This window comes from Zonotrichia leucophrys, chromosome 8 (genome assembly GCF_028769735.1).
Source record: "Zonotrichia leucophrys gambelii isolate GWCS_2022_RI chromosome 8, RI_Zleu_2.0, whole genome shotgun sequence".
Taxonomy (NCBI): Eukaryota; Metazoa; Chordata; class Aves; order Passeriformes; family Passerellidae; genus Zonotrichia; species Zonotrichia leucophrys.
In genome coordinates this window covers 16729179-16753835 of record NC_088178.1, presented here as the reverse complement: position 1 = coordinate 16753835, position 24657 = coordinate 16729179, and the positions used below count along the sequence as shown (strand labels likewise).

The window sequence follows — 24657 nt, the reverse complement described above, 5'->3', positions numbered from 1 at the left end:
CTGTTTATTGAAATGTCACCCTCAAGGGTGCCCGGGTTGTTTCCAGGATCCCCGGGAGAAGAAGCAGGGCAGAACGGCCTCCCCGAGGGCACGGGGCCGATCCCCGCTGCCCGAGGCGGCCGGGCGGAGCGGGGCTCAGGCCGGACACTGCTGCTGGCACGAACACGCCGTGTGAGCGGACACCGAGCTCACGACGTCCTCGGATTTCTGGTCCAGCCGAAGCTGCCCGTCCAGGCTGAGAGCGGAGTCTGGAGGAGAAAGGAGAGCGGGGTTGGTTTTACATCGGGGCGCTCCTGTGTCAGTGCGGTTTTCACAGATCCCCGGTGACACGGCGTGGCGTGCACTGCTCAACAGACTCACCGGCTGGAACGCAGTGGAAGCCCACGGACACGGAAACAGTCTGGGTTGCTGAGCAGCCTTTCACACAGCGAAGGACTGGCTCCACAGAGAAACATTTTTCTGCTGCCTTCTCAAATGAAAGTGGCTTCTCACTTTTGACAAGTTTGTGCTGCAGTTTACAAGCTACAAAACATGAACTCTCTTAAAGCATGCACAGAGTTTAGATAAATAGCTTTCAGTAGTTAATTTGTAGAACTGGCAAACACTAAGACCAGTGGATGAACAGGGTGACACAGCTAGATGAAGGTAATCAGGTTGAAGTGAATCAGCTTTTTGTCAAAGGCTCAGGCTGTGAGAAAATGAGGCATGTGGAGCACAGTTGCAAGGACAGAGATGGGATCTGGGTGGGACACTGATGTCCAAATCCAAAAAGATAATGTGAAAACCTTGGTCAGCTGACACTCTACTGAAACTAAGACAGCGCTTCATTTTGGGGCAGCAGTGGCTCCCAGGCATATTCTCTCTGTACTGTGAGCAGCACCACACCTGCCTTGCCATGGCTGAGTAGCTTAGTCCCAGAGAAGCTTGATCTAAGAAAACATTACAGAAAGGCCAACACATGCCCACAGGGTTGTGTTCCACACAAAATGTGTAGTGCACCCTAATATAACCAACACATTCATGTTTTTATGTAGGACCTGGATGGCAAGAACAATCAGTCATTCCCAGGCTGAAGTTTTCAGACTGTGTTAATCTTCAGCCTGAGGAAATTAAACCAAGTTTTTCCCACCTCAAATGCCCTCTAGTTTGATAGTCAGGGCTAGATATGATATTTTAAATCTAAACTAAAAGACTGTAAATAACAGAAGTAAAATAAAGAATGAAACTATTAAAGATAACATAAAATTACTTTTGTCAACAGTCAAACTTCCTCCTTTTCATACTAAGTTATCAACTTAGAGAGTTTTAAGTTGAACACACAAACTCCAGGTAACTACACAGTGCATAAGATGTTGATATAAAAGCCCAACAAAACTAGAACTTGCAGTGAACTACCAAACTCGGGAAAACCAGATTTTTTTTCTTTGTTCTTCTGTGGCTACTAATCACAAAATTAGCAAAAAATGAGATGACTGTGCTACAATTAATATATATAAACCAACTATTCATGTGATTGATTGATTGATTGATTAATTATTTGAAGGCAATTACATTAATATATGTTGGGATCTTAGTACCTCCAGTACAGGGGTCTTCTGAGACGATCCAAGAGTGACCAAAACTCACAGCATCCTTAGCTAAATATCCACTGGGTGTTCGATATTCTCTTTCTATCTCAGCATCATATTTTCCACAAATGCCACATGTTTTTCCAGCCATCCAGAAAGCAACTTGAATCTTTGTGGAAATACAGAAAAGTTGCATGTAAATGCTTTTCTTCTAAAACTAAACCCACTGAAAATAAATTAAAAATTACCTCAAGTCTATGCCCATCATAGTATATTTTATCTATGCCATAATCTGGGGCCTTTAGTGTCAGTCCTTTCTTTTCACTGCTGAGCAGCATGCTTGCAGCTGCAACAGAAAAGAAAAATGTGATCTTTCCTAAAATGAAGTTACTGTTTTAGGATCTACCCTGAACCTTTTGGTAATTTTCTGGGGACATAATGCACACTACAGAATCCCAAAAGAGATGGTGGGAAGTGAAAAGACTACTGGCCCCTGCCCTGGGAAGAGCTGAAGCCACTCACAGGGGTGGCTGTGACAGGGGTCATCTAAATTCCTGTTCTGTGGGTCTCTGGAATCAGCAAAACATCCCACAGGCCGCATTTTTGGTCTCTGCAAAGATGCACAGGACCAGCATCTCTTTCTTTGCTCCTCTTTCTTGCCACCCACAAGAAAATCTTGCATGGAGGCATGTTAAAGTCTCCTAGCTCTTTCTCAAATTAGTCTCCTAACTCTTTCTCTTTTATCTTGTGATGTGTCTGCAGGATCATGTCCTCTCCTTCATCAAAAGATCAAGAAAGATTAAACAAAATCTAAAGATGAATCTCTTACCAGTATTAGATGTATATGGAAAATCTTTTGGGGCTTGGACACCATTAATCTTCAACTGGATGAGCCCATTGGAAACATACATGTCAATCTCACTTTAAATAAAGGAAATTAGTGTAAGCAAATGCTTCTCCTTTGCCCTACTCAGCTTATAATTTGCTGTTCTGGCAGAACCATCACTGCAGGATGTTCGTATCATCCTGGCATGAATCCCCCTTCTGCCCTTTAGGGGAAGGCTGGGGGGCCCAGGCCAGTGTGCCAGCAGGAGGGCTCCCAGTGCCCCTGCCCTGGCTGTGCCCATCTCTGGGGGCTGCTCACGGCCATGGCACAGGCAGGGAGACACCAGGCTGCAGGAGCCTTGCTGCAGAGCCACCCAATTGCTATTACCTTCACATAAATGGAAGGTGCTTTACATTTCAAAGGGAGATTGGGCTCCCTAGGGCAGTTCTCTTACAGCCTGAACAGGCTGTGTATTGTAGTTTTTGCTTCAGAGCAGTGTTTGCTCTAATAGAAGAAATATGAAGCTCAAGCACATCAAAAGCACATCCATACAGTTGCATGAAACAATCAGGAATGATTCAGTGATGAGGAATGTCTTTATCACAAAAGATACAGTCTATAAAACAAGCATCTTTGTGTTCTTCCATAAAACAGGTGCAGGGAATACTAGATTCCCTCTGTTTCTCTAACACTATGGCACAGTTAGGCACACATTTTTCAGAAATAAACAATTACTTGTAATGAAACCTTATGGATCAAAGTATATTTATGTGCTTTGAAGAATACTCCTTACAATGATTTTAGTATGCATAATCCCATACAATTTAGTGGTGATTGCTCCAGGCTGAAATAAAGTGTATCTTAAATGAATTTCAAATAGATTAGAATATTATGTACCAACTGAGAGATGTCCTAAGAGAGTGCCTCTAATCTGGGATAAGTAATGCCCTTTTTAGCTATGCCCACTTCTCAACAACTCTGTGTAAAGACTGTGGGTTCTAATTTGTTCTAATTATTAGCTTAGTGTAGAAGACCAGATTAATGATTACAATTTATGTGTCTGCCTAGTCACTAAGTACTTAAATGAGATGGTTAAGTTCTAACAAATTAATGAAGAATTTGTGGCAGTAAAGTCTTGATGTTACTGTGAACCTCAGATATATTTCAGAAGCACTATTAAAAGACAAAGTCCCAAATTTCAGTGACACTCCTAGATACCTTTCCATTGACATTGACTTTCGGCATGAATCTAATGCTAGTGCCAGTCGGCCCTGCCAATCTGATCTTCATTTATAGCAAATTCAGCTTGGCATCTATTTTTTATTAAGTTTTCAATTACTTACTGGCTGGCAACTCTGACATTTACTGCTATAAGGTCAGCAGCCTCTTCAAGTCTTTTCACCATCACCAGGAATTTAAGCTCTGGACTACAGTCCTGCACCAAGACATGGTAGCACTTTACAGGCATTGAATAGTTAAATTCAACACCATTGAAAGTTGTGATCTTATTTTGGAAAACTGTACAATGACCTGAAAAAAAAACCCAGTAAAAAGTAAGCATTTTATCATTTATAATGAGACAGCTATTTTATTCTAGTTTTGTAATTAAATGAAAAAAAAAAGAATTCTGATTCTGCATGTTCTGATGTAGAAATGAATTAATTCTGTCAGATGAAATTTTAGATTTGTAGTAATTCAAAAGTAAAACTTTTCCAGTCCCCAGGCAGCAGGACAACACACCTGTGATTCAGGCATTGTGTGAGATGAATTGTGCTCACAGCAGGTGCAACTCTCAGTTTGTGGCATTTTGGCTTTCCTAACTTTGTTGTAATCAAAAGAATTTCACAAGGGTAGATAACAATTCACATACCATTACCACTAGAGGAAGTTTACTGAAATGCAGATACCTTTATGGAGTCATAACCAGGGTTAGAAATAGAAGTTGGGAAGGAAAAAATACCACACTACATTTTTGTCTTTTTCGTTGTGATGGCATTTTGTTGGGAAGGAAAAAATACCACACTACATTTTTGTCTTTTTCGTTGTGATGGCATTTTGTTGGAAATCCTACCAGTCCTGATTAGAAATTATTTTGCAACAATTGTAGTTAATACAGATTAGTTCTGGTGTTGACCTAAGAAATACCATAAAATGGCTCAGGTTAGAAGGAACTTTAAAGATCATCTAATTCCAATCCCCTTGCTATGGACAAGGACACCTTATAAATATGCATGGTATGATATTATCCCACTGATTCCAAACAAAATGTGACTCCTTATTGCAGGATTACATAAAGCTTTTCATTTTAAAACTTACCCTAAGTAAGTATAATGTGATTAGCTGTTAATACAGCATTAATAAAACAATAATCCCTTCAAACTCAAAGTGCAGGTTTTGAAATTAATGAGTACACTTTTGGAGCTGTTTCAGCTTCAACATAACAGTGTTAATCAAGCAGAGCCCCCTAAATCTGAGGTCACTTAGATGTTCCTCTCACAGATTTCATATTGTATTTTCATCACAAACAATTTTTGCTGTGAAGCTGAAATGGATGCATTTGGGAATGGAAGTATTTGAAAGTATTATTTGGCATGGAATTGAATGTTTAATCTTCCTAGTATGCCTCCATTTTTTTATATCTTTGCAGCTTCACAGATTTTCATAGAGATGCTTTGTTTCTATCTGACATCCGACTGATTTTTAAGTGAATAAATAAGTGAAAAAAAATTACAACAAAAGTGTAAATCATGTTTACAAAATTTACAAAGTCAATCAATGGCTGTGCAGATAGTTACTTGCTGACCTTTAAGACTTTCAGTGAGTAAAAGTGTTGCTTGGGAAAAGATCTTCCAGCCTGGGGATGGTGATGCTGAGATGGCTGTGCCTGGATGTGAAGGGACTGGCAGGGGCAGACTGATGGCTGTGTCATAAATTGTGAGCTGAAAATCAGGCAGGAAACAAACATGAATGGGAATGGAAATGCAAAGTACAGTATAGAGATGAGGTAGCATTTTCCTCTAATTTTCCAAGACAACTGTGCTGACTGAAATCTAAATTAGCATCTGGATTTCTGTCAGAGAGAAAAAGAAATCAAGTCCTCTGTCTACAGCATGAAATAGTTGTACAGTGTGACACATCTGCAACCTGTGGCACAGTAGTGCTAGAAATGAATTTGGATAGTCACCAATTTGCAGCTTTTTGGGTAGCTGTACATCACATTTGTTCTCAGGCTGAGCAGTTTGCTCACCTGAGTTACACACATTCTTTCTGCCTGTACATCAAGTGCTGCGCTTTGGCTGTCTCAACAGCCTGGTTTTGCTGTCTTTCCCAGAGCACAGGAACACCTGTCATCTTTCTTAAGATTTTGGGAGGAGTTGGCTTTTTCATAAGTTATTTTTTAACTTGCTGTCAGTCATGATGAATGTTTTCTAGCCTGTTTATTTTATATGCTTGCAAACATATGAAATAAGCATACATGCGAAAGACAAATATGTTGTAAGATATTTTCATACTAAAACCAACTGCATGAATATAATGTCTTCTGAAGGCAGCTTGTTTATAGTTTTGTTTTTTTTTTAATCAGCAGGTTAAAAAACCCTTAATAATCCATTTCTTAGGTATTGATTGCTTCAGGATAAAAGATGATGGAAATTGTTACCTCTGGCAACTTAAAGACAACATCACAGGTTCTTGGGGATGTCAAAGCCATAACCAAGGTTGCCTGGTGAGAGGGACTAAGCTGTTGCCTTTGGGAAAGCCCAAGCAAATAGGCAGCTCCTGGGAGAAATGAGTAAAACCTGGGGGGAAAAAAAGGGAAGTTATTAAAATGAACTGTCTTTGAAAGAAATTATTATTATTTGTTCACACTAAAATACCTCCATAAAGTAATATGCATATGTGTTAGCATCAGGGTATGTTTTGCATCAGGGTTTGGTGATGTTGTATATTGAAGGAGAGGCAGCAATTTTATTTTTTAATTGCTATAAAATTGGTACAAAAGACTCTGGACGGGAGAGTAATATGAGAAGAAAAGTGTGGCAAATTTGTTTTAAACACATTCAGACTTGAAAATAGGCATCAATTACATAAGCCACCAAATACGAACATGCTAAAAAAATGCTAAATTAGTATTCCACTTTAGTAGGTCAGTCATGCAGTGGTAATTTTAGGCAAGGATCCTTTGCCCACTAAGGCTGTCAACAAGCTGATCGAAGGATCTCTATGAATGAGTTTCGAAACAAGCTTGGGACTCATAGAGAAATACAGAAAATGTTCCTTTATAAAAAGGCATAAGCTCCGAGTAGAAAATAAAAGGTAAATTCTGTGGCTTTGCTCCAGTATTGTCAATTGGACGGTTTAATCTCCTCTAATAAGAGCAGATAACAGCTTTGGGTAATTCAATCTAATGTAAAAAGTGACCTTCTTCAGGAGATTTTTATCAAATCACCTGTATGCCTTTGATGTGAAAACTTGTGTTGTGTGTTTAGTTAACTGAGTTGCTGTACATTATTAGTTTAGTAGCGCTATGCCAAAAAAATAGGCTTCAATGTGTATCTATATGTTATTGCAGGCAGATGCATGGAGGGATACAATGAATGAATGCAACAGATATTTCATTAGAAAGGAGAAACACGTGAATGGAACCCAGAATGTACAGTTTTCAGTTTTCTTACATTAACTGTCATAAAATATATGTTATTTAATGTGCATAAGTTTTATGAGAAGTATTTGTACCACCTGCTTTAGAAGCCAGAGGCAAGTGTCTGTATTAGGAAATTAAGTAAGAGATTGATTTCATCAGAGACCCACAGTCAGGTTTCTGCTCTGAGCCTCCATGAATCAGGAATCATGACAAGAGCAATCTTTTAATTCAGGCACTTTACATTACAAGTCTGCAATAGATCAGGTGAATCCCATCATCCCAAGTGGTCTTCTTGCATACAAAAATGCAGTAATTATGCTTTGAGGGAATGAATACAGAGAAAGCAAAGATTTGTAATCTGATTTTATAAAATCCTACTGATTTAAGGGATTTTTTCTAGCTTGAAAATTGCAGAACTGAACCTGCAATTATTTGGAGCACTGACATATATTTTTCAAAGACTAAAATGAAATCTCACCATTTTGCAGTTGTTCGGATTATTGAAGGCACTTTCAGCCACTCCAGCTTCATCTGCATAGCTGGGTAAGCAGCAAATTGCCCTGTTGCTATCTGAGTAACAATCTGGTAGTCCTGGCAATTTTTACCCCATTTAAGAGAACCCTAGAAAAGGGAAATAAATAATTTTTTACATAAAACATAGTAAGATCATTATGTTTCATTTATATTTGGGCCGATTGATATTTTAAACTTACTGATATTTTTTGGTAATTTATTACTGAAGCATCAGCACAGAGTTTCCATCTGCTTGGCCCTGTGATGCTTGAACCAAACATCTGTATTCTCCAACCCTTGGGCTGTGTGTCAGTGTACAGGACAAGCTGAAATCCTGTTGGCTGCTTGTTTCTGTGGATGGCACGAAGAACTGCAGCCAGTACTGGTGGCTTTCTGTCCCCCAAGAATTCAGGCTTTGGTGAGTAGAGAGGAAACAGAGACCAAAGACACAAAGAAGGCATTAGAATTACCATAGTAAAACCACTGGCATGACCAATACAAGTAAGACAACTATGATGGGATTTTTTTTGTAAATTTTTTTGTAATTTCAATGCCTAATGAACAAAAGACTGGCAGAGTCAACTCCTAAACTTTTACAGAAAGATACACAAGGAAAACATCCCTGAAACCAGCTTCGGATCCAGCAGGTCTGCACTTCTAAAGTGTTCTGGTTTTTGCAGTGAATTATTTACTGAGCAAGACAAATTTCAACATATACAGCAATACATTCCAATTTCATTCAAAAAGGTAACCTGTATACAATGAATATAAAATTACAGTCAGTGATTATCCAATGTGCTCACCTTTATAATATAAGAAACAGTTCAATTTCTTTCTATATACCTATTATGCTAAATCACTGTAATTTTCCTATCTGTTATAAATTTACAAAAACTGGAAATGCAAAGTAAATGTTTGGGTTTCTTGCAGATTAAGACAGTCACCTGAGATATGGCTCTGGAGAAATCTTCATCACTAGCTGAGGAAGAAGAAGAGCTGATGCTGATGTTCAGGATTTCCCCTCCTGTGTCCTGCAAAAACAAAGAATCGCCTTGAAGCAGGTGCCTACCACTGGAAGCTGTTGCAGAATTAATTGATCATATTTTCACTCCCAGAGAACTAGGATCCAATTGCAGAAAGACAGCAAGACTAGTTGTACATGCTGCATGCAGTAAATGTACCTGTTCATCCGCTGGCTTAAACAAAAGCTGGTAAATAGGTGGGTTTGCCTGTGAAAATAGATAGTATGTAAGATCCAAGAGAAATAAAGAACTAACTTTTGAAAAATGCATTAAGAATTTCAGTTCTGAGTATGGAAAAAAAAAACCTGCAAAATTAAGTTTTATAAACATTTTACAGTGAAAAATTCTGAAATGTCAAAATTCTGGTCTGAAATGCTTCAGAGAACCAGGATTACTCTTTCTTCGTCTATGAGCAGTCTATGAGCACAATTTTCTGATGTACAAAAGCAGTCACTATAATATGAAAGGTAATTACCTGTTGGTTGGAATATTCCCTGTCCCCACTGCAGTGCCTGTCCCCAGAGTGGTCCTCCTGGCTGCTGCTGCTGCTGCATGCTGTGCTGCCAGCAGAGCTCCCACTGCTGCTCCTGCTGCCACGCTTCTGCCCAGACTGCCTTCTCTCATCCTTCCTGTGATGATCTCCAGGCTCTCTGCCATCAGCAGAGGAAGCAGCAGAGGAGGAGGATGAGCTGGAGAGGTGGGGTATGCTGGGCTCTGCCCACAGGCCTGTGTGTTCAGTGTTGTACTCTCTGTTAATCCGTTTTGTGCGGCGCCGTGTCTTATTTGCAGCCTCCAAAAACAGTTAAAAGCATTATGAATTTATGGCTTGTTCTGTTACGTTTCCCTGGCTGTCAGATAAGATGCTCACCACAGGCTTCCAAGGAAATAGAATTCCTCCCAGCCCAGCTCCTCACTTTCCCATGCCAGTTTCCCACCCACAATGGAAACCCTTGGCTTCATTATAGGAGATATTTCCCTCCCTGATGCTCAAAGTCTCTTACCATGAGCACCTCTTCAATGCCTAGAATCTTCTTCAGTTTAGCTTGAATGTCCTCGTATGGAGCTGCCTCTCCCTCTTCCTTTGACCCTGAGCTTGATACCTCAATTATTTTTGAAGCTGCTTTGGGTCCTGCTTGAACCTCCAGCTGTATTTTGTCAATGTCAGCATCTGTATGAACTAAAGGCAAAAGCATTCCAGGGTTGTGCTGCTTGAGCATTATCTACAGTGATTGTCAGAAAAGCTTGTTATTATGATTTTACCTGGCTTTAAAATTATTTTGGCTTCAAATTCTTCATATAATTCGTGCAGATAGGTATTTCTTAAGGAAGCAGAATTTTGTGATTTAAGGCTGAGACAAGCAGAACATCCCAAACTTTCAAATTTTTTACAGAACCTGCGTGTGTGAAATCTTCTTCTTGCATTGTTGTGATGTATCTCTTTTGGACCTTGCTGGTATCCTTTGGATATCGCATTAGGCATGCTGCTTTGCTGCATTAAACAAAAATAAGGCAGATAAAGTCATTTTCCATAAAAAAATAAAATTGTCCCAGCTCTTAAAATAATTCCTCCAGTTAATGAAGAGAATGCTGACAGTCCTGCTTAAAGAAGGAAGAAATGCTGAGAATTAGACATGCAGGCACTGAAAGCAGTGCAGTTTCCTGCAAAATGCTCTGTAGAAGAGGACATCTCTCCTGCCCACCCTTTCTCAGGCAGTGCTTCACAAACACACTTCCAATGAGAACCTGCAGGGCTCTTTGCAGAGGCAGTCCCTCTGCATCCATTTCAGGCTTCTGGTCCTCCTGCTGGAAGCCAGTGCAGCCATCCCACACCAGCCTCAGGAGCTGAAGAGCACATGACAGAATGTGCTCCTGCAATCCACTCAGGGTCATATCAGGATTTGGGAAGAAAAATCTATATCCTGCCCAAGAACCTTATTTTTCACGTTAGTCTGATTCAGAAAAAATAAAGAAAAAAAAGAGATATTGTACAGAGGATGTGAATTTCAGACACCTTCCCATGACTGTAAAGAAATAGGAAGACATGCTGTCAAAGCAGCCCTGCCTGCATGCAGAGAAGAAAGTGAGTGGACTGTGAAGGATCATGTAATGAACCCATTGGGTTTTAGGCTTGGTGTGGGAAGTATCAGGCCCCTGTTGAATTTCACCATTCCTGTGTTTGTGATCTGGTTGGCCAACTCCCATGTCAGGGGTGCCCAGCCCTTCTCAGCTCTCTGCTCTCTGCCTGTTTGCAGAACAGGTGGCAAGAGGCTTCCTTACCTTCCAGCCACCAGGTTTTGATGATCCTCCTGTTGACTCCTGGTCAGAGATACTTGGTATTTCTCCTTTGGGGAAAATCTGGGATTTCTTTTCAGAATCTACTTCTTCCATGTTCCTTGAAATAGCATAAACTTCACTCCTGTGGAGGTGATAAATGGCACACAATAACATCTTCTGATTTGACTCTACCTGTCTTTCCTGGTGCAAAAAAGACATTACAAAGCTTTGTATGACTGCTGAGGCATGGCAGCCCTTAACAAGTAGTTGTGTACTTGTTATTTTATAACAGGGAACTCAAAATCAGTAACACAGAGCAAGCAAAATGAAAAAAGCTCTTCTGTACCTCGCAGCTGCGAGCTCAACCTCTTGATGGCAGGGAAGGGTTTCAATCTTCAAATTTTTCTCTTTCATATTTATCCTGGCATCAAATTTCATTGTAGTGTTGGCACTGAACTCTGCATGATATTCAAAACCACTCTGAAAGTACTGTGTATTAATCCCCACCATTGCAATCATATGAAAATATGCTCTGAAAGAGTGGAGTAAAACCAGGCATAATTATATATTAATATGCAAAAATTTAACTTTGAAATGCAAAAGTACATTTTCATGCTGTTCTTTTATTGTAAGACCCACTACAGATGGATGAAGAGATTTATCACAACAGGATAAGAGAAAAGCTAAGATGCCACTGGAAAACGTGGTTTGTCTGAAAAACAAAGCTAACATGGACCTTCTGATTGCATTGTCACTGGTATTGTCATTGTCATTGCTTGAGGACAAGCTAACTCCAGAATCTCGTAGCTTCAGATTCTGCCTATTTTTATAATATTATCACTACTATTACTATTATCATCATTGTTACTATTATCATTATTAGTACTGTTGCTTTTGCAGATCCAGAAGCATCCTGAATCCCTTTGCCCCCTGAAATCCTTCTAGCTTATGTCAGATGATGATGCCATTGTATGCTTTGAAATTGTCAAAAACTTGATACGTAAGATAATATATTTTCACATCTTAGTATCTTAAGTCATTGAACAAATACAAACGTAAGCATTTCTTGCAGTGGCAGAATAGCACAGTATCCTGTGGGATAATATGCACATTGCTGGATTTGCAGGGTTGTAAAGCATCAGGGGATTGTGTTACTTTCTCACAACTTTGCTGCTCTAGACTAGCAGATTTGTCCAAAATCTGGGACAAGTAAGATTCCTGTATAACTACATGTAGCTATACATATCTGTGTCAGATATGACTGACATATATCTGTGTCACCACATATCTATGTCAGATATAACTATAGCTATAAATATAAATATTAATGCTTGTGTGTGTATGTGAATATATATGTAATATTTACTTTGGCCTGATGTCAGCATGAATATCCGTCTTGGATTCCCACAACTGTGAGGGTTTAAAATTGTCAGATACTGGGGGTGATAACTTTACATCCACTGAAAAAGACAGACAGAAATTATATGAACAGAGAAAAAATAAATTATGGGGATAAAATACTTTCAATAAGCATAGTCATTAAGGCAAGGGCAGTGCTTTTACATTTTGAAATACTTTATATGATTAAAGGTTGCTAATACCAAACCAGAGTTATACAAATATATCTCAGGTGAAATATCCTAATTACTTCTCAAAGGCTTCAGAGGCAGCTGGTCACTAAGGTTTCAATATTACTGGGGTATCTTTCAAGATTATAGAGGATTCAGTTTGAGCAGAGGGATTGGGCCCACAGTTGTGTGTGGAAGCTGCTCAGTTTGCCTTCCCACGCTCACCATCAGCTGCAGCCTGGGCCACCGCGGCCCCGCACAGCCCGAGCTCCAGGGGCAGCCCAGCGACAGTGGGGACGATGTGCCTCATCTCAGCCACCAGCACTGGCAGGGTCCATCGCCCTGAAATGCCTCTCTGGACCTCCTCCACCACTTTTTTCACTACTGGCTGCCAGTCTGATGATCCCGTTAGACTCTGGAAACAGAGAAATAGGTTAGGTAAGAGGAGACACGGAAGGGAAGTTATTCAGAATTGCAGACAAAAAGTCAGCAGCCTTGTCAGTACCAGCATCGTCTGTTGAATGGCCTCTTTGTCAATGTCAGCAAAGGCAATCTCTTGACCGAACACTTTGATGTAAGCAGATACCAGGGGGTCTTCAGGCGGCAGTTCTTTCCATCCCAGAAACTGTGGTGTTTAGGAGACATGGGGAGAAAGGGAAGGAGCAGAAAATATCATTTAAAGTGAAGCAATGTATTAACAAAGTGTAGATCTCATCTGAAGGATGAGAACTGTGGTTCCTTAGCCAAAAACCCAATAGGCATGTTATAGGTCTGAACAAATGTGGCCTTTCTTAATTGCATAGCTGATTTCAGAAAGAGTTTCCCCATGTAAGGATGAGGTAAGGGCAAGGTAATTTCTGCTTCTGTAAGTAGTAGGTGACACCCAAGGAGTCATGAAGGAAAAACCTTATTCAATTATCATTTCAAAATAGAAGAACAACCACTTAGTGTGTTCTAACATACACTTTAAAACATTTTGGCTCTCAGCAGCAGCCTCATCTTTTGTTCTATACATTAAGAGCTAACACATGTTGAGTGAAAAGGTGGCACCTGTTGAGAGAGTAAGTACAATGTAAGTGCAGCTTTCCATGACTGAACAGGATGACGGACTCCTTTCTTCCAGAAACATCAAAGGGATGGCTCAGTGGGTGGGTGATGCAACCCTGGTGCTGTGAGGAGCTGTCTGATGTAGACAGGTCAGAAAGGTGCCCAGACATACCGATTTACCCAGCTCCTTCAGGGTCTTGTACGTGTCATACTCAACAAAGGGAATGTTCTTCTTCCTCAGGAGCTTGGTGAGGCCTTGTGACCGGAAAGCCACCTGTAGGAAAGAGTCAGGCAGCACAGCCCAAGTACAAGAGAGCTCAGGAAAACTCTTGTGCCTGGGATTAACTCACTGAGGCCACATGAAATACTTGTTTCATTAAGCCATTGCATTATAAGGACATGTGTACCTGGTGGGTGGCTGCAGGCTATGGCTGCAGATGCTGAGGACGTGCTGAGCCAGCCAGCCTTAAATTAGTCAGCAGGGATAATTTTAGGGTAGGGCAGAACTCAGCCCAGGCTGCAAAGCTTGCTCAAGAAGCTGTGTGAATTCCTGCATGCTGTTACATGGAGCTTTGTGCTGCCCCGGCTGTGCTGCTGGCTGAAATTTAATTTCCCTGTACTTATGCAAAATACCCTGGATCCCATGTGACTTTAGGTGGGCAGATGGATGTTCTGCTGCATAAGCTTTCCTCCGCTCCTAGACTTACATGCCTATACTGGATGTGTTCATTGATGAATGTGTGTGTCAAGAAGCCCAAATAAAAGAAGTAAAATCATAATCATTATCTAAATTTTCCCTTCCACGTCCGCCCTCACAGCCAGAACTGGAGTTAAACACTACATCACAGTCCAAAAGCTGGCTGTCTTAATGCAATACTTACCTCAATAATATCCATTGCAGTGTTTGCATAATAGCCTCTTACTTTTGTGATTATGTCAGATGGAAACATGGTGCTGGGGCTGTTCATTAGATAGACCCTCCAAATGGCACCAGCCTGATACTGAACTGTCACAGGAATAAAAAGCAGCAGAAATTAGGGTCTCCAAGGTTCTGGTGCACATAAACCACCTCAGCTATGTGCTGAGGGGTCAAGATCACAAGGGGCTCTGTCAGGGTTCAGTCCCATAGGTCCTCAAGCTTGCAACCTCAAGAGGAGGACTTTATTCTATGGCAGAGTCAACACAACCTGAGGGACTGAAAAAGGAGGCCTAAATCTGTGTGCAAGCACCATTTTCCCAAGCAGATACCAGAGATTTGGATTTGGAAGAGTCACAGGAAATTTTGCATTCTAGGAAGTTCTTCTGCTTTTTCTATTTCAAGAGTGCACTAAACTCACAGTTCATAATTGGATTTTGGATGAAAATTACAGAACACAATAGAGGCATTTGGCTACCTAAGCTGAGGAAGTGCACAGGGCAGCTGGTACTCACAGGAATAGTCACTGATCTGAAGGACCTTGCTGTAGCGATAGCTCAGCCTGTCAAGTCTGGGGCCCAGGAGTTTAATGGCAACATTGCAAGCAGCAGATCTGAGTAATAGAATGAAAATCATATGAAGAGAGTCTACTGCGACCAAATTCTTAGAAAACTGCATGGAAAAAAAAATCTCAGTTTTCTACTAAAAATATACTTCTTCCTCTACTTACAGTTTATGGAGCTGTGGGATCCTGCCTGCTGCCAAAACCTTCATGTGTGAATATGCAAAACTGGCAACTTGCAGGCTGGGCTCTGTCAGCAGCGAGGTGGCCAGAGCTGTTACTGTTGGAAGAGCAGGCTTGGTTTCGAAGAGAACGACACAAGCCACCATTCGGACGTTGGGAGCAAGCGTGCTGTCCATAAACACCTGCAGGGTGAGCTCCCTTACCTACAGGGGGGACAGAGAACCTCTGAGAAGCCCATAACTTCCTGTGAGCAGTGCTTCCAGAACAGTGCATATGTTCTCTGCACTGGATGGAGAACAGAACCCTGAACAAGAGATGTGGGCACGGCAGCTGTCACTGAAAATGAGGATATTTGCTGGGTGCACAGTGAGCAGGGCTGGGAGAAACTGCCATTTACAGGGATTAAAGCACTCTTTCCCAGGATATCAGCAAGGATGGGATGATGTCAGGAGTTTGCAGCATGGGCAGGAGGAAGACCAGTAACTGAGAAGCCTGTCCAGAGTTGCTAACATTACCTGATGGCTTTGTTATTCCTGAATCACTAAGCAAACCCAATCCATACCCTTTAAGACGTTTTTTTAAATAATAATTGCAGTTACTTTTGCAGGATCTTTTCTTGCAATTTTCCTTAAAGCCAAAACAGCATCAACATGAATTCTGTTTGGTAATGAAGCTGCAGCTGCAGAAAACGTTGGCAAAAACTTCAGGATGCGTTTGATACTGGCTGGGTCTCCTGCATTGCCCATGGCTTTCAGGGCCAAGGACATGTCTTTGGCATCACCTCTGCTGGTGGCTTCAGTTGCAAGGTCATGGAGTGGCTGAAAATGAAGCAGATACTGTTAACCTCACCAGGTAATGGTCAATGATCTTGTAGTAGTGCATAAAAATGTGCTTTCCATAGCAAGCAGAACAATTACTGCTGCAAATCCCAGAACTGAGCTCTTCAGGCTTTTCTCCCAGGAAAATCCCATCCTTATCAGGATGCTAAACATGGACCATACAAATAAACTTGGTTTTCTCCTTGCACAGTGTTGTAGTTGATTTTGAATTGTGCCTGAGCCTGAGTGTAGGAGACAATCCCAGGTGGGTGCCTGCACCAAAGAGCCTTTTGCAAGTCCAAAGGCAGTGCTGAGCTCATGCCAAGCTCAGTTGTTCCCAGGGCCACCTCTGCCAGCCCTGCCAAATTGCGCTTGCATTTTTCACTTCCTACAATAATTTTAAGTTTACTTGAACAGTTCTGCTGTTCTGAGAAGCAGAATTACCATTTTGGTGGTGTGGCTTTATTTCACTTTATTTTGGAAGATTGAGACACATGTCAAACACAGCAAGGCCTTCTCAGTGCTGTGGTCCTGCTGAGCAAGGAGCTGGGACTGCACAGTCCAAGGACAATGTTCTGAATATTTCTGACAGTGAAATGCAATTGTGTAGCAGGGCTTCCTTGGAAGCCCTAACCTATGACATACCTAGAGCTTTGCTTATATTCACACTTCACTGTCTTTTTAAGTATACTCTACCTAATGTCAAAGTGGAATCATAGAATCATGATTATTTTGCTTTAATCCAAGTTTTGTCACAACTTAACTCAGTTTCAGGCTGGTTACAGGATCCATTATCCCAATGGGCTTCTAGTATTACATTTGAAATTCTGAACTATTCCAGCCTGATCTTTCAAAGGCATCAGCTCAGTGTTTCATTCTGTCTTTGCATTGCTGAGTGAGGCATGCAAATAGTGAGTTACCTGATTGCCAGCATTGTGAGAGCTAAATTAAAGGCACTTTTAAAAATTTTTCACCTTTTATGAGTAAGAAATGAGAGTCACATACCTGAAGAAGTTCATTTGGACACAGTAAAGCGTGAGCACAGTATTTATTCACCATGCTACCATATCCTAGGTAGACAATTATCCTATGCATCAGTACTTTCTGAATTTGGGGACAGGTCAGAAAACTCTGCAGAAGGGAGAAGTATAATTTTTTACTGTTTCTAGTAATTAGAGCTGTATTTATCAATAAATGGATGTGAGAAATAGATAAAATTGATTTGTGCTGTTTCTAAATAATTTCAGGAATTAAATCAAATTCTAGATATTCAGCGACAAGAAAATTAAGTAGATTTGCCCCAGTTATTCTGTATGCTCTTTAGATAATGATTACATATTATTTTCTTGAGTTCGTCTTTTTTCTTTTTAACTTCTGATTTGGCAAAAAGAATCAACAGCAGTTTTAGTTTGTGGGGTCTAATATAAAATATCATTACAAACTTTTGGCAACAAGTGTTTGGGAACATTTTCTGAAACATTTTCCATTTTTGTTAATACCTTGCATTTTACAAATTTAGATGGAAATATGTTGTATCTTTCACTTGTAATCCTATGAATTCACCTTTAATAAGGAGTGAGAGGGAAAACAAAAGGACGAATTATCTGTACTCACTGAGGCAATTTCCAGGGTCTTAATGTTTGGCGTAACAAAATGGAAGGCGAGAGGGAGAGTCACTGCTGCTTCCCAGATGTTCAGCTTCTTGTCATGGATTTTTTGCTTCAGGAATCTAAACGTGTCAGTGGCTCCAGCAGCACAGATGGCACTCAGGAACCAGGGCCTGCCAGGGAAAGGAGCACTCATCATCCTCACTGCCCAGCGTGCCTCTGGTCAGAATCCCTGGCTGAAGGCCATAGTTACCTGTAGGGGAGTTCCTTGACAAACTGCAGCCACAAAGACTCAATTTGATCAAGAGTTGCTACACGAAAAAGCTGGATCATTTGTAAGAACTTGGCTGAAGCTTCTTTGGTGGCCCCTTTCTCGTTATTCTCAACTAATTGCCGCAGCGTCTCTGTTAGCTGGGGGAAAAACAGACAGCTGGAAATATTCATGTCTAAAGTAATTATGTGATGACCTGTTAACCTTATAAATAGTGAAAGTGGATGAAAGTAAGCCTCAATACCTGTAAATCTGGATTTTTTATCCTTAATAGAGGAATTGGCATCTGGAGTAGCTCTCCTGAGAAATGGTAGCGAAGACTCCCCTGTTTATGCAGCTGAACTGTTGGTTCACTGAGAGGAGGCCTTTTAGTGCCAACCAAGGACAGCTCTTGTCTTCGAGGCAAAGAGGGAAATGCATCAGTAGACAGCAAGCACACTGTGCATGGAGAGCTTGCACAGCGTTGGAGCAGACTGGACTGCAAATGGAGGGGCCCTTCTCTGTTCATCCATGGCTCTGGATTATCTGGAAAAGCCATAGACTGCAAAAGCCTTTGTGAGAGCTTGCTAAAGTCTCTGAGAGGTTGGACAGATGTTTTGGGTGGCCTAAACAGTAGGGCACAGGCCAGCTGACACACCCTGGGCATCCTGGGCTGGGCATCCCAGGAGCTGTATGGTGTTTTGGTCCTTGGCAGCCACAGGCCAGACACTTCTTCTCCTCTCACAAATCAACAGCAAATATATAATCAGTTTTAAGCATCTCCTCCTGGCTGTGATAATGTAAGGACATGCACAGTGCCTACCTCACCTCCACGACTGCTGCCCCGTTGGGTTCATTGAAAGGAGAGATCTGGTACACCTGGTCCGACATAGCAGACGTCAACGATGCCCCGCTGTCGTCATACCTGATCTTGTAGGTGGATGTCACCGTGCCCTTAATGTTTCTGGCTTTCTAGAAGTGCAAAGAGACCACTCAGAAACAGGAGTGGGCTGGTGAGCCCAGAGGAGCCAAAGGCCCACGAGCAGCAGTGCAGGGGTGGCTCCTGCCCTCGTACCAGGGCGCAGGTGGGGCAGGGCCGCACGTAGGCCATCCCCAGGTTCCTCACTGCTTTGTCCTGGCAGTCTGTCAGGTCCTTGCTTTTGGAAACTGTGGCACGTTTATTCGTGCTGTCGTCCTGGATAACGTATCTGGTTTGGCAGATGCCTTCAATCCCAGCCTGCAAGTATGGGTTAAACACAGTGAATGCCCACTTGAAACAGCAATAAAAAGGTCAAAGAAAATGGTCTGGGAAATATAACTTACTCTTTAATTTGAAATGAGACTAAAAGTAAAATCTGAATGGAAAAAACAAACCTCCTGTAGCTCATACACATTTTGTGTCTTTTTGATGGTTATCTGCAGCATGTTCAGAACCCCTCTCGCTAGGTTAGTGCACAGAACAGGACAGTCTTCAGGGGCAAAAATACTCCCAACCCTTCCTTCAGTGTATTCAAACTTAAAGGGCTGGCTGAGACAGGCAGCAATGGTTTCTGAGAGCCTCGAAGACGGAGTGTAGGAGTCAGTGGGCCAGAAGCCATTGTGTTCCTCCAGCTTTGGTGATCGAATCTGTGAGCAAAAATAGGAAAACAATCATACTGTTCACCATCAGATTGAAATAGTGCTATCATACAGAAACTGGACACTCCTCTTCCATAGCAAGACAAATGTCACTCGTCTAACATTGCAGGAAACAATTTCCAGTTTGGACTCCTGCGCTCAGCCTAGGAAATGCAAACTTCCATGAAGGATTTCTGCCAGAAAAATAAGATTATGTGAGCAGAATTTGAAAGTTCAGCAAGTGTGATGAAGCCTGTGGGCTGAGTGAAACACCAGCTACCAGCAATCAGTACAGGCAGGATACTCACTCCTTTCCCACAGATGACAAGTGAGATCTGCCTTCAGTCTGCAAGGCAGCCGAGCCATTATTGCCCAAGCTGCCTGGCCGAGCACACAGGGACTGTTCTGGCTGCTGCTCCAGGTCCAGCACGTCCCGAGCACCAAAGGCACAGCACAGCTGATGGGGGAGCAGAGCTCACACCTTTGGAAGTGGCTGACACCCCTTGAGCTCCTCTGGCTGTAAAGCCTGTGCTCAAGTCCTTGACTGCTACCTAGTGGAAATGTGTGCCTGCAAGCACAGACCCATCCAGTCCCTCACACACACACCTCCCACCCTCGTACATTAAGTGCTTGTTCCTGCAGAGGGAAAAGGTGTGGGCTCAGTGCTCTATTTTATTTTAGGCATTTATAATCGATGCTGTAAGGGTGGCTTGCCTCTTGTCACATTTTCTCAAATTAAATCCTACTCAAGGCTCCTGTCTCAACTCCGGTGAGGTTACACAGAGCCTGCAACTGCAGCCTTGTGTAGTTTTACAATAGGTATTCCTTCACTGTTTCACTTACATATGTGCAGGATTACAGACTGAGAAAACTCCTAGGTGAGTGCTAAGGGCAGCTCCTACAGCTTTTTCTCCATGTGCTGTCTTCTCAGTCACTAGTCTGTGGCCTTTTGTGCCATGCCAGTATTTTAAACTGTTTGGTTTAATCTTTTTGATGAGTAACAGTATCAAAAGTGGGATAATGGAGACAGTTGGGTCTTTCTCATGTGATAGCTGAATTCCAGTGCTGAGCTTTTTTAGGCAATGGATCAGGTTAAAAAACATGGACATTTCATTCTAGAATGCTCATGTTCATACCCAAGCTTAGTGTTGCCTTGGTAAAATTATGTTAGGACATTTGTTTAAAGCAGCTGTCTGCCATATTTTGTATGGAGGTGAACCCAAGGTACCTTTAGTCAGGGGGCCCAGACCCTGATGGCAGCAGAGTGGAGCAGCTCCAGCTCCTTACTGCAGAGGAGCAGGCTGTGAGCCAGCCTGTGGTGCTCTCTGTAGATCCCTGCCAGTGACCAAAGCGTTCTGGATGAGCTGCAGACCCTTCAGCAGTGCCCCCAGCTCTCCCGGCCATAACCTGGTGTGCAGGGTGCAGAGCTCAGTGCCCATGTCCACACCTCTGTCCCTGCTGGGGAATCTTCACTGCCTCAGGGAAACTGCTGGGGCCTGGAGGGGCAGTGGGTAGGGCCCACAGCTTTTGTGAGAGTTCTACATATTTTTTCACTTATTCTGCCCACCTGGAGGAGTGAAGGAAGCATCTTTAGCTGCATGATCTCAGTGGGAAGGTGGGAGGGCTCCTGTGGCCATTTACCTGCAGAAGGTGCTCACTGAGGGACACACGGCTGATCTCCACCTTGCTGGCCAGCCTCAGCCCTGCCGTGGCCATGCTCCTGTCAGGGAGCCCGTGCATAATGATGCTCTCATAGCTGTACAGGTAGGTCTTGCCCATGTGAAAAACAGGCTCTGTCAGGGAAAAAATATAACACAAACACTTCCATGACTGTTGTGATGTTACTTGAACAGCCCAGCAAAGAAAGATGAAACTGCCACTGCCACAAAACAGGGGCAAGCAGTGGGCAAGGCAAGGCTGTGAGGGAAGGCAGCAAGGGAGCTGCTGCCTGGCAGGGGAGCCACTTACCAAGGTCCTGCTTCTGGCCCTCTGTGAGGAAGGAAAGAGAAGTGTTAATGAAAAAAAAAACATTTCTGTTGATCCTTTAATGTATTATTCATTAAGTCAGTGTGCTAATGGCTGGCAAACCACCAGAAATGGGGCTTACCCCACACCCCCAGGACACCAAGCCCATGCCAGCCCTGCTCACTAGCTGCTGCTTGCTTGGCTTTTCTCTGCTGCTGAGCTTAGCACAGAAATCTAACAGTTTACAGCTGAAGCTATTAAAGGGCTTCAGCAAATGAAGTTGTAAATATCCCTGAAAAGCCCCAAGGAGATGCAATTTGCTCAGGATCACAGTGGCTGTCACAGCTCAGCAGTGATAGTAAAGCTTCTACTTACCCACGAGGGCGAGCACCAGGGCCAAGATGAGTCCCTTCATGCTAAAAGTGACTGGAGTACACAGGGGAAACCCGGGGCTTTTATAGAAGAATTATTAACAGGTACAGTGAATTTTGTTGAATTATCAACTTCTTATCAACGACCCAACAAACCCTTTGAGGGAGAGGGGGCTGGGGTCAGGGCAATGGATATTTTTGCTGAACCAAAACCATCACAAGTTCTGTTGTTCTCACTTCACCAACTGAATGTCTTGAAAGTACCTTTAGAAACAACTACCTAAAAGTATTGAAACATAGTTAAAGCCAAAATTTATTATTATGTAAACAAAACTACTAATTATCCCTACTCCCTGAGAGCACCTGGTGCTATTGCAGTCTGTGCTGACTCTGTCTGGGTTGTCCTGACCTGACCATAAGACACACAGCTTATCTAAGTGATAGTGCCCCAGCAGGATTGTGCAAACCCTGGGCAGCTCTCCTGTGACACCGTGCCCACCCCTGCCCTGCTGTGGGTGGGACAGGCTGTCAGCACAGAGCTGCTCTCTGGGGCAGGGACTTCACCCAGTGACACAAACCTGCTGTCACTGTCACGAGGGCCATGGCTAAATGCTGCTGACGTCCATGCTTTCCTCTCCTGCCTTTTCTTCCAGGGCTGATGTGCCAGCCCTTCCACTGGTGTCTTTAGCCGCAGAGGTGTTGGTGGGGGCTGCCTGGCAAAGGGGACAGCGTGAGGCCGACAGGTGTTACAGATCAAACCTCTTGGCTTAACAAAGGTGGACAACATGCAGGCCACCCAAACTCTTCACATCCCACAGCAAGGGAACATCTTCAGCCCATGGTGGAGCCCCCTTCTCTCATCAGCAGGCATTTTCCCTGTCCCTCTGTAGCCAAACCCACAGCTCTCTCAGGCTGCTCTGGGCTCCAGGTTTGGCTCTGTTCCCTGCAGTCAGGTCATGGAGTGCTCCATCAGGAATCAGGACAGGGAGGGCTGAGGCAGCCCAGGGCTGGGGGTTCACCTTGGCACCGTGTGGCCACTGCTTCCCCACCAACCTTCTCCTCTCTGGGTGGGAACAAAGCTGCTGCAGCCCACCTCTCTGTGGGAAGGGACTGGATTCATGTTCTCATCCACAGACCAGCGGCTCCTATCCAAGACAGCTTAGTTTTTGTAATGTTCTTTAGCTGATGGGCTTTTATAATTAGCCTTTGGGATATAATTTATAATGTCTGACAAACAGAGGATTTTCCTTCTAGATCAAAGACCGCCTCTTTAGGGAAAAAATACCAAAGAAATTTGAAGCATGACAAATCCCTCACCATGTTTTTACTGACTCTGTATTCAGGTCCTGATTTTTTTAACCCCTTCCCTTGTAAAACTGGTAGCACATGATGGAAAGCCAAGGTATTCACTGGAGAGTTTTGTCATGTCTTTGGAGATTTGGTAAATGTACTTAAGGATTTGAGTATACAGCTGCTGGCCACTGGTACTCAAGGCTCAAAAGCTATTATGGCATAGCTATAGCAGCTGCACAGGTTTGGGTTTTACAAAAAAAAAAAATCCTGCAGGCATCAAGGACTTGAGGTCAGTGGCAGTACAAGTAGAAAGCTGCTGTGATGGCAATATTAAATGCAACAACGCTTGTATTCTCAAAATTATAACACTATATCACTGCAACATCACACTGTAACAGTGACTTCTCAAAATAAAGGTCAAACAGCATTCCTCAAAATAAGGGCTCTCGCTGGCAGCTGTACAGGCTGCACCCAGCTCCAAGGGCAGGGTCTCCCCAAAATCAACAGCAGTGCAGAATCTTGTCCCCATCCCACCCCGTCCCTCCCTCTGGGCAGCAGATGCTGCATCCCTGGTCATCCCAGCCATGCTGCTGCCACAGGGACATCTGCTCTTCTGCCTCAAGGGTCACCTAAACCTGCTGGCAAGGGCTTTGTCTCTAGTGACTTCTCAATGAAACTGAAACCTCTCCTTTTCTGGGTCACTTCTTCAGTACCTCAATAACAATTTCAAATCCCAGTCTTTGCCCCCATATATTCACAGCCCTTTTACACTAGTATTTCTCAGAAGGATATGACCTGAATTAAAAAGAAGAGAGAAAAAAAAAATCCCCAAACTCAGAAAATTGTGAGGGTGACAAACAGTTTGGCTGAGCCCATTTCCCTCGAACTGTGGCAGTGGAGAGAGGAGCAGAGGCTGCTGCGGGCTCTCCATGGGCCCTCATGAGATGGACGCCTACTCCCGCCTGGCCTGCAGTCCCACAGAGGCTCTGCCTGCCCTGGCTGATGCTCACCCAGGCTCTCCTGCCAGGGCAGTGCTGCTGGGGTTCAGCACACCTGCATGCTGAGGCTGCTGAAAAACAATTCCCCCAAAACTCCACTCCAGCCTTGGCATGTTGGGAAGAGGAGAGCCCCATGGGCTGCCCCAGCTGAAACTGGAAGTTTGTGCCAGCATTGCCCACAGGGGCCACATAAAGCCCTGGATTCTGCTGGATGCAGCCGGAGGTTACCTGGAAAGTCTGTGCTTTCCATCACTGCCCTGTGTGAGTTCCAGGCTAGCAGCAAACCACCAGCTCATGGCTTTGCTGCTGCTGCCTGCTCCCCAGCATTCTGCAGAGCAGGTTACCATGGCAGCATCTAAACTGCATAGAATGGTATATTTAGACCTTTCAAACAGATTTCTTCTGGTCTAAGGACTTTACCTTTCTGAACTATAAAACTGATATCCAAACAGAAAACTCAGGTATGTGCATCCATTGCAGGTGCAAAAGCTGCTGGGGAGAGCAAAACAACACAATTTTTACAGAATGTTCTCAAAATCCCATTCACCCAGTGTGCATATTCAGCCTGGAAACAGAGCCTTAAGGCAAGCAGAAAACACCCTCCAGGTCTGCTGGGA

The 24657-nt window shown here is 43.1% G+C and overlaps 1 protein-coding gene across 1 annotated transcript; it reads right to left on the bottom strand.

Annotated features, from left to right (window-relative positions):
• Window positions 1-8: 8 nt before the first annotated feature.
• On the bottom strand, window positions 9-21796 carry LOC135451059 (vitellogenin-2-like). The gene is made up of 35 exons (XM_064719898.1): window positions 21754-21796; window positions 21382-21402; window positions 21055-21206; window positions 19171-19422; window positions 18872-19033; window positions 18620-18768; window positions 18062-18212; window positions 17800-17957; window positions 17554-17719; window positions 16945-17070; window positions 15721-15939; window positions 15107-15324; window positions 14892-14989; window positions 14342-14466; window positions 13633-13734; window positions 12919-13038; window positions 12639-12828; window positions 12212-12305; window positions 11192-11377; window positions 10849-10987; window positions 9832-10060; window positions 9573-9748; window positions 9047-9361; window positions 8731-8778; window positions 8494-8580; window positions 7750-7962; window positions 7515-7657; window positions 6053-6191; window positions 5198-5333; window positions 3738-3924; window positions 2398-2489; window positions 1817-1914; window positions 1578-1737; window positions 361-522; window positions 9-248 (listed from the first exon to the last, which is right to left on the bottom strand). The coding sequence occupies exons 1-35, from the start codon at window positions 21791-21793 to the stop codon at window positions 136-138; spliced, it is 5166 nt and encodes a 1721-aa protein (XP_064575968.1). The 5' UTR covers window positions 21794-21796; the 3' UTR covers window positions 9-135.
• Window positions 21797-24657: the final 2861 nt, after the last annotated feature.

Coding starts and splice junctions, on each gene's coding strand:
- LOC135451059 (XM_064719898.1), bottom strand. CDS start 21,793: ATGAAGGGACTCATCTTGGCCCTGGTGCTCGCCCTCGTGG. Junction 17,071..17,553: donor AGACCCTGGAAATTGCCTCA/GTGAGTACAGAT, acceptor TCCCTTCTGCAG/AGTTTTCTGACCTGTCCCCA. Junction 9,749..9,831: donor CAAAATAATTTTAAAGCCAG/GTAAAATCATAA, acceptor TTTTGCCTTTAG/TTCATACAGATGCTGACATT.